The sequence below is a fragment of the Athene cunicularia genome (genome assembly GCF_003259725.1).
Source record: "Athene cunicularia isolate RWA chromosome 7 unlocalized genomic scaffold, athCun1 chr7_part1, whole genome shotgun sequence".
Classification (NCBI taxonomy): Eukaryota; Metazoa; Chordata; class Aves; order Strigiformes; family Strigidae; genus Athene; species Athene cunicularia.
Genome location: NW_020799107.1, coordinates 20,736,311 through 20,745,885, shown reverse-complemented (window position 1 = coordinate 20,745,885; position 9,575 = coordinate 20,736,311). Strand labels below are relative to the sequence as shown.

At 60.3% G+C, this 9,575-nt stretch overlaps 1 protein-coding gene across 2 annotated transcripts in view; it reads left to right on the top strand.

Moving 5' to 3' along the window:
* Positions 1 to 6,790, top strand: part of WNT6 (Wnt family member 6) — a 12,888-nt gene extending 6,098 nt beyond the window's left edge. The window contains exons 2-4 of one of the 2 annotated variants that reach the window (XM_026852987.1): positions 2,476 to 2,691; positions 5,528 to 5,829; positions 6,095 to 6,790. In XM_026852987.1, the coding sequence (XP_026708788.1) occupies positions 2,493 to 2,691; positions 5,528 to 5,829; positions 6,095 to 6,556 (963 nt within the window). In that variant the 5' untranslated portion in view covers positions 2,476 to 2,492 and the 3' untranslated portion in view covers positions 6,557 to 6,790. Of the gene's footprint in view, positions 1 to 2,470; positions 2,692 to 5,527; positions 5,830 to 6,094 lie in introns of both variants that reach the window. The other variant, XM_026852986.1, reaches the window with a different exon arrangement.
* The last annotated feature ends 2,785 nt before the right edge of the window (positions 6,791 to 9,575 follow it).

Sequence of the window (9,575 nt, the reverse complement as noted above, 5' to 3'; positions counted from 1 at the left end):
TCCAAAGCAAAACAGCTCTTGGGCTCCCAGCAGCCTCCCCGCGCCAGAAAGCAGAGGCCAGCGGAAATTAATATCGCGCCGGACTTAGACAGCCCACCCCACGCCTTGTCAGCATGGCCGGTGAGCTCCTGTGCGCTCCCGCTGGCCTCGCTGCTGCCTGGGCCATGGGTGGGGACCCCCACGATGCCGGCGAGCCACCCGCCATCCCCTGGCCCCGCGGGGCTGAGCTCTTCTTCCCGGCCTGATCCGGCGGGCTGGGGTGAGCCACAGTTCAGCATTTGATCTGATGGCCCCGGGGGCCTGGCGCATCGTTTTTATATGAGTACAAAGAGTCGTCTCTTAATGAAAGTCCTGTCCCAGCTCCCCTTCTTCCCCACCCCACCAGAGCAGGCGGCCAAGCCTCCGCCATCCCGTTGGGGATGTTGGGAGCACACGGTCCCCAGGGAGGGCGTGCTTGGAGCTCAGCATAGAGGCTGGAATTCCCATGTAGTCGTTGTGGGATGGGACTGGACAGGCTTACTGGTGGCTTTTCACAGGGCCACAGTTTCCCCATCGATGGGAGATCTGAGCCAGCCCAGCCACAGCCCTGCAGTGTTTTCCCAGCTGCCCCATCCCCTTGCAGAGGTGACTGTGCGTAATGCAGCAAAGGGAAACTGAGTTGTGGGGAGCAAAGGGAGAAGGATGCTCCCCAACAGTGATGTGGGCTTGGTTCAGCTTCCCTGCTGGAGGTCACCTTTCCAGGCTGTGCCTCTTGGTTGAGCTGTTTAACCCTTTAAACCTCTAGCCGAAGCTTAAGGGCTCCTTTTCCAGGCTGTGCAAGAGGGCATGTCCTCCCCAAACCCAGCTGGGGTTTGGTGGGCAGGAGATGTGGGCAGCCTGGGAGCCTGACATGGTGCGGGGGGATCCTGGCAGGACCTCAAGCTTCAGACAAGGGCCTTGGAGGGAGTTTGCACCGAGGGCAGGATGGCAAGTGAAGTCCTGCAGCCTGGTGTCCCAAACACAGACCCCAGCTGCACGAGAGTGAAAAGGAAACCCAGAACATAGTTAAACACCGAGATTCAGCTTGTGATTTTCAAGCCCCTGGGGCTTGGCCAGACTATAAAGGTCTGGGTTTGGAAGCTGCAGAGCAGCAGGTGCTCCTCATTGAGCAGGACTGCCAGCACCATGGACCGCCTGGGTGTTGGTCCCCAGGGAACCTCAGGGGACATGGCCTTGAAGATCTCGGGCATCCCAAAGTGCTAGGAAATGCTGAGTCCAGCCCTGGGGTCCTGTGGGCATCCACAGCCAGGACAATCATGTTACTGAGCAGGACAAGCTCTGAGCCCATGGGAGTGGTGCTGGAGGTGAGGCAGGACTGTGTGTTTGGAGTGTACTAAATTGGGGTGGCCCATGGCCACCTGGTCTCCGTGCCACAGGATGGGCAGCGTGGGTGGGAGGTTGTCAATGTGGTGTGCCTGCCCTCTGCCCACTGCGTCTCCAGCATTGCCCGCAGCCAAGCTGGAGCATCGCCTGCCCCAGCATGGGGCACGCACTGGCGGGCTGCGCAGCTGCCGTGCCATGGAGGGCACTCCAGGCAAAATGTGTGGGGAAAGTACAGGAGTTTCTGTAGCCAGCGGCATGCTGAGGAGCATGGTGTCATGCTCAGACTTTGCCTCCCAGCCTGGAGAACCAGGTACCTCGCTCCAGCTGTGCTGGTGAGGAGGAGCTGCCTTCGACATGGGCCGAGCTGAGACTTGCCCTCCCGTGCTGGCATCAGTAGAGCTGGCCATGCCACCTGCAGCCCTCCCTCACACACCGGCGTCCGCCTGCAGCTCCATTCCCCTGGGGCCAGTGCCTGGGTAGCGGGAGGTGAGCATGGGAGCCTGGCCAGCAGCCAAGGGACTTTATCACCAGCAAGGTCACTCTGCTCGTCTCCCACAGGGTAAAGCAGCGAGCCCCCCCAGAGAGGGGGAGGTGCACCAAGAGTGCTGGCTGGGCTCCCCACTGTGCCCACAGGGCTCTGAGAGCTGCAGCTGCAGTGGGCATCAGTCACACCATGAAGCCAGGGCTGTGCCAGGCCAGCACCAGACCCAAAGAGCAGGTGCTGAGCAGCACAGAGCCTCTATCACCTCACATTGGGGATACCGCCATCACCCCCAGGGATGTTCCCAAGGGCTTCAGGGTGTGGAGTGGCATGTGCCAGCATCATCCTCCAGCCAGCCCCACAGTTGGGGATCTGCCCCATTCCCCAACTGTCTGGGCAGGGTAAAGTATCCCCTGAGTGCAGGCATGAAGGTGTCACCCATACCTTTTGTCCTGCCCTCCCTGCATATGTCTCCCTGTCCCCCTGTCACCTAGGCTTAGTGCTGAGCCAGCACTTCCCCGTGGCCCCACTCTGTTCCAGGGAGCAGGCCTGGACACGCCCCATCCCCACCCTGGTCCCCCCCAGGTTTGGGTGCTGGTTTTGCTCTGCTCGCTGTCCCTCCTGCAGGGCAGTGGGGAGCCCCCTGGTCATGGACCCCAACAGCATCTGTCGCAAGACAAAGCGGCTGGCAGGGAAGCAGGCGGAGCTGTGCCAGCTGGAGCCAGAGATCGTGCAGGAGGTGGCCAAGGGCACCAAGCTGGGTGTCCGGGAGTGCCAGTACCAATTCCGCTTCCGCCGCTGGAACTGCACCAGCCACAGCAAGTACTTCGGCAAGATCCTGCAGCAGGGTAAGGTCAACGCTTCCTCGGCTTCCCAACTCCCAGCTGCCTGGTCATGTGTCTCCCTGGGACTCCCGGAGCAGAGTCTGGGTGTGCAAACCTCTGTGTATGTGTGTGGGGGGTTGATCAGTGCTCCCTGGTGCAGTCTCGCTGAGGTTTTACTGCCGGGACATGTCTCCCCGTGTTGTAATGAAGCAATTACCGATGCTCCCAGACAGCGCGGGGCTTCACAAAGCCCAAGAATGCACCCTCGTCTGGCAGTGATTTACTGCTCCCCCGGGACCCCGGGGTGTGCTGGGGGAAGGGGCCCGGGTGGGAGGCAGCGCACAGCCACTGAGAGCTGCCCCTCGCCCCATGGGTGCCCTGCAGATCCCTTCTCCTGGCCTTGCAGGGAGCAGAGGAGAGGAGTGCTTGCCCCCCCCTCCCTGTGTCTCTGGGTGGGCACCCTCACGTCACCCTGAAGGACAAGGGCAGGGTGGCAGGGAGGGATGGGCAGGTCCCAGCCAAGTGGATACAGTACTCCAAACCCAGGCCCACCAACCAGAGCAAGGGCAGAGTGAGGGGGCACCTCTGAGTCTGTAAGGGATGGGAAATCCCTGCCACGGAAGGAGGCTGGGGGTGGATAGGGAAAGGGGAGATGCTGAAAGCACCTCGGGTTGGTAGGGCCACTTAGTGGGTGGTGAGTTTAGTCTTGGCCCTGTTGGTGGTGCATCCACTGGGCCAAGGCAGAGCGGGTACGCCCTTGGGCCTTGCAGGAGGGGCGGGGTGGCCTCCCTGCGGGCATTGCCAGGGGCAGGACACCCTGAGCACCTGGCAGCTGCGGGTACCAGTGGAGGGGCAGAGCTGGGACCCTGAGGGAGACACTGACCCATGGCAGGGGTCAGGCTTTTTAAAAAAGCTGATTTGCAAGTGTGGGTTCCCCCAACTCAGGGAGGTGTATTCAGTCAAGGAGTAGAGACCAAGGGCACACAGGGGACAGTCTTGCCTCTGGAGTCACCTATTTTCACACCAACCTGGCAGCGAGTCAGGTGGGATCTGTGCCAGGCAGGGCTGCAGGCTGGAAGCGGGATGGTGCCAGGATGCCAAGACCCAACCAGGTGGCGAGTGGGTGATGCTGGTGGGTGAGCTCTTGGGTACCCAGAGGCAGCTTGGGTTGTAGGAGTCACAGGAGCATCAGACATGGGGATGTTGAATGAGCCACCATGCTCTATTTGTCCCAGCCTAGCTGCTGTGGTGGTGGAGGTGAGCAATGTCCTGGGGACAGCAGTGAGTTTAGGAGCCCCTGACACTCTGAGGACATGCAACATCCCAGCTAGAGGCATGGAGGTCCCCAGGGCTCCATCATGGGTGTCAGAAGCAGACAGCTTGCCCAGCCACCTAGAGGATCCAGAAGGAACCAGCCTCCCTGTAAGCCTGTAGGGACTGCATAAACCATCACAACCTTTTGGGGGTCCCCAGCTGCCATCAGATGGGTACATCCCATCCGACAGCCTCTTTTTTTCCAAGGATGCTGCAGCAGGCTCCGGTTCCCAGCCATGGCCTCCCCAGCACAGTTGCAGCTGTCTCCCTTTCCATCCCTGCCGCCTGTGCCAGGTGCGGCGTGCCAGGGCAGGCTGACTTGGGGGCAGCCACGTGTCTGGAGGAGCTGTCAGAGGATTGGCATCCCCCCGGGGCCCTGGTTGGCAGGGTGGCACAGGGACCTCTGCCAACTGCGGGCTGCCCACAGAGGGCTCTGCCAGCCCCAGGCAGGTGGGTGGTCGTATGGCTTCTGGGGGATGGGAGGGCCAGGGCAGGGCACACCCATCCCCAGAGTAACGCTGCTGGAATGGCACCGGTGTACCCAGTTCCTATCAACACCAGTGGGTATCAGGTGCTGTGTGGGCTTGTGGAGGAGCTGCTCATGGAGCCAGTGCCCAGGAGCCCCTCTTCCCACAGCCCCTCCAAGTCAGAGTGCTGGAGATGGAGGGATGTGGCACTCCCCAAAACACACATTCCCCTCTGTCCCCATGCCCCAGGCACCACCTGCGTGTCACCACCCTGGGCCAGCCCTGCACTGGCATTCGGGTGGGCAGAGGTTCGCCTGGCACAAGGTGGGGGGGAGTGCAGGAGCCCCCCAAGCAGGGCGCCGCACCCCCGCTGCCAGAATCCCCCGCTGGCTGCGGCTGCAAGCGGCAGGTCCGGGCAGGGGAAAGATGCTTGGAATTCGTGTCCCGGAGCAGAGAGAGACAGGAGCAAATACTAATAATAAATAATCCTGCAGGGTGGAGGCTGTGCCGGCAGAGGGAGGGGAGCAGGGAGCGCCCTGTGGCAAAGTGGGTATGGGGGGAGAGCAGGCAACACAGCTTCATCGCTGCCACCCTGTAGAGGGGTGAGTAGCACCTGTGGTTTCCCTCATAGCACTTCTCTCTCAGTGCCAGCTTGCAGCAGGGGTTGGGATTTTTACTGCTTGAAGGGACACTGTAGGGTAGTGTGAGGAAGCTATGAGTACCACCTGGTCACCCAGGACCTCTCCTTACTCTCCAAGCTCCCCTCTTGCCTATGCGGTAGCACCCATCCTTGCAAAGGAAGGCAGATTTGTTGCCCCTAGGACCCTACAGCTGGGGTGGAGGAATGCTGGCAGGGCCTGGCCATCCCCCAGATTCTGCGTATCTGCTTGCAAGAGACTAGCTCATGCCCCAGGCAGATCACTCCAGTGTGGGTGCATCACCCAGGGAGCAGCACTGAACACAGAGGAAGGGTGAGGAGGGGAGATCCAAGTGCCCATGGGATGTCGGCGGGGGGATGCTTTGCTTGCAGTCTTTGCCAGAGCTGACCCCGCATCCCGGCCCTGTCTGTTCACCTGCAGATATCCGGGAGACAGCTTTCGTGTATGCCATCACGGCGGCTGGGGTGAGCCACGCCATCACGCAGGCCTGCAGCATGGGCGAGCTGCTGCAGTGTGGCTGTGAGCTGACGCGGAGCCGGGCTCCCCCCTCGCCCACAGTGGGTCCGGGCACAGAGGGCACAGCCTGGGAGTGGGGGGGCTGCGGGGACGACGTGCAGTTCGGCTATGAGAAATCTCAGCAGTTCATGGATGCCAAGAGCAAGAAGGGCAAAAATGACATCCGCGCTCTTATTGACCTGCACAACAATGAAGCTGGGCGCTTGGTAAGGCCCCTGTGCTCCCTGCCCTCTGCAAGCATCACACCCCTGTGCCATTCCCAGCTCAACCCTTCACCTTTATCTCCCCCAAGCATGTACCTGCACCAACTTTGGGTGAAATATGGACCCAATACCTCTCAGAATCCCTTTGCAGGTGTTTTGGAAACCCCCTGTGCCCCCTCAGCATCCTCTTCCAGGCCAGGGTTTTGGCTGGGGGCGCTGGGCAGGGAGGTGGGGGACCGAAGGCTGAGCATCACTGTCTCTTCCCCAGGCGGTGCGCAGCTACATGAGGACGGAATGCAAATGCCACGGGCTGTCGGGTTCCTGCACCCTGCGGACCTGCTGGCGGAAGATGCCCCATTTCCGTGAGGTGGGGGATCGCCTGCTCGAGCGCTTCAATGGGGCTTTCAAGGTGATGGGAGGCAACGATGGGAAAACCCTCATCCCCGTGGGGGACAACATCAAGCCTCCAGACAAGCAGGACCTCATCTACTCAGCCGACTCGCCTGATTTCTGCTCGGCTAACCGTAAGACCGGCTCGCTGGGCACCCGGGGCCGTGTCTGCAACAGCACAGCCATGGACACGAGTGGGTGCGACCTGCTGTGCTGTGGGCGAGGGCACCGGGACGAGACGGTGGTGCTGGAAGAGAACTGCCTTTGCCGCTTCCACTGGTGCTGTGTGGTGCAGTGCCGCAAGTGCTCTGTCCGTCAGGAGCTCAGCCTCTGCGTCTGATGGTCTGAAATCAGGAAAGGACAATTTGGAGGGCCGCCCCAGGCTCACACTGCAGCCCCCCCTGGGACAGAGACAGGCTGAGCCGATGGCAGGGGCAGCGTGGGTGAGCTCAGCTCTGCGCCCCGGGGAGTCCCAGCTTCCCCAGGGGACAGCATGGGGCTGCCTGGCATCCCCACAGCCCATGCAGTGGGGGCTGCAGGTGCAGAGCTTCCACTAATAAAGCTATTTAAAGCCAGTGTTCCACAGCGCTTCCTGGGGAGGGCTGGGAAGCACTGACCGCCATACCAGGACGGGACTGGCCGCAGAGACATCCTGCTCCGGCCGTGAGTCCCTATCAGCTGAACTCCCTCTAGCCTCCGTGCTGGCTGTGCTGGGACCTGTGGCAGAGCCTGGCTCATTTTTAATCTGCTTTCTGTTTTTCTCCATGGTTGTAGAGCCGGATAAGGATGAGGGTGAGCCCTGGTCTCCAGCCCCCAGGCTGGGTGGGTGCTCTCCTCCCATCATCCATGGTCACCATCGCTTGGGGATGCCAGTTTGTGTCCCACCACCTAACCTGAGATGTTTTGTAGTGGTCTGCAGTCCACAGTCCCTTTGCTCATGTCTCATGCAGGAGGTACAGCTAGCTGCCCTGACACCATGGTGATGGGTTGTGAGTTTCCTGAAGATATCCTCTATTCTTTCCACTCTATCTTCAGCCACTGTCGCTGCAATCCCCATTGTGGGGCCTGGCACAGAGAAGCCCTGTGTGGCACTGACACTGTTGGCTTGGTGGCATGCGAGACATTCACTTGGCATGCCGCAAGCCATGTGCAGCCTCACCTGGCCGGCATGGTGCCAGGCATGTCTTGGTAACCTGATCAGCCCATGCCCCTTGTGGGCAAACACAGGGCAAGGAGCAGCCCGCCTGGCTGGCCAGCAGGGCAGGCTGCCACTCCTCTGCTCCAGAGGCTCCGAGGGTCTCCGGAGGGGTCCCTCCCCTGCTGCAGGGAGCCCGCAGGAACTGGTTTCTCCAGCCTTACCCAGCATGTGGGTTTAGGTAACTGCAGAGTGGAATGTGTGTGCGCAGCGCCTGCTTGGCTGCAATGCCACACTGGGCAGAGGAGCCCCTGAGGGATCTCAGCAGAGCAAGAGCAGCCTGGGCAGAGAGGTCCATGTTCCTGTGCTGTACCAACACAGGGAACAGGGGCTTTGCCTATCCACCCCTCTGCAAAAGGGTACCGGGGCTCTCAGCCGAGGCAGGCAATGCCCTGCAGGCTGGGTGTTGCCAGGCAGGGTGGGAGTGGAGCTCGAAATGCTGGACACGGTGCAAGGCAAGGGGAGCAGCTGCGGAGTGCTGGTGGACCCCACCTGTGGGTCCGTCCTCACTGACACCCAGGCAGACAGCAGGGAAGGGCAAGGGAAGCAAGGTACTGGTGAACCATTAACTTGGCCCAGTGAGCACTGGGGTGGGAGCTGCTAAATCTGTCAGCTGCACCTTTGCAGCTGGAAATTCCCTCCTGGTTTGCCCACAGCGGAGCTGGGAGAGGGGAGGCACATGGGACTCCCGGGAACTCCTGGCTGCACGCCCACCCATGGGTGGGTGTGAGTGGGGCTGGGTGGGTGTGTAAGGTGAAGGTACCTGTGTATGCAAGCAGATCTGTGTGCATGTGTGTGCATGCACAGGTAACACGTCTATGTGTGTTCATGACCATGTGTGTGTGTGTGTGAGCTTGTGTGCACACCCATTACTGTGCATGTGAGCCCCTCGTGGGTGTGCAAACAAGTTGGCCCACGTGTCTTCATGCATGTACACAGCAAATTGTCAGTAAGCGTGTGCGTGCTGGTGACACTGTCCCCGTGTGTGCCTGTGTGCAAGCATGTCTGTTTGCACATGTCTTACTGTGTTTGTGCAGGGAGGACATGTGGGTTCAGGAGAGCCCTGCAGGAAGAGAGCTGCAGAGATGCAGGGTCTGCGTGCACTGGGAGATGCAGGGACCCATTTTGTAGGTTGAGCAGGTCCCTGTGAATTAGAAACACTGGAGCACACCTCAAGGCCTGGGCTGCCCGTCAGGGGAACTCACTTCAGGCAGGTCCTGTGAAACTTTGGGTCACTCCTGCTCTCCCCCAGAGCTACCCCAGCTAGTTATACTGGGGAATTCTGAATCTCTCTGTGAGATGTCAGAGTCCTAGCGCTGAAATTCAGCAAGTTCCTTCTCTGGAGCCTGACTCAGTTTCCCCACAATGGGGGATGCTTTCATGGTCCTGGCTGCATGGACATGGCTCTAGAGGTCTGGATCATGGATAAATCCTGAGGAAGACAGGTAGTTCTTTTAAGGAATCAGACCTGTGTCCTCTCTGACATTGCCCCAAATCACAGCTCCTGAAGGCTGGAGACCACAAAAGCCAAAAATGTGGAGGGGAAGAAGATGGAGAATGGAGTTAGCACAGGGGAAAGGGGTCCTCACTTGGCGACTGATTGTGGGGTGACTCCTCTGTACTTCCAAGATATCTCCAAGTGCCCTGCCCAACTGGGGAGAAGAGTTAGCTCTCATGGGGACTGCGTCTCCCTACCACTGCTCCCTGCTGTCCCTGAGCTGGCAGAGCCAAATCCATTCCCTGGATAGCCAGGAGAGGCCTGGAACAGCCAGGTGATGCCAGTAGCCAGGCAGGGGCTGGACCTGGCCCAACAGTATGGAGAGGGCTGAATAGCCAGCAGATCCCCCTAGCAATCTTCTAGCTCCTCAGACCCCTAGCAGTCCCCCCTAGCTCCCCAGACCTCCAGGAGCTCCATAAGAGCTCCCAATCCATTAGGATGCCACCCCAGACTCCTAGAAGTGCCCCAGCAGTCCCTAGGCGACCCTCATCCCCCTTACTAACTCCCCAGATCCTCAGAAGTGCCCCAGGAGACTAGGGGCACTAGAATTTCTAGATTCCTAGAAATCCCCAAGCTCTTTCCAGACCCTCTAGGAGCCAGCTGAACCCCCTCAAGAGCCCGCAGTTCCCAGCCCGGGGGTGTGTGTGGGGGTGCAGCATCCCGGCC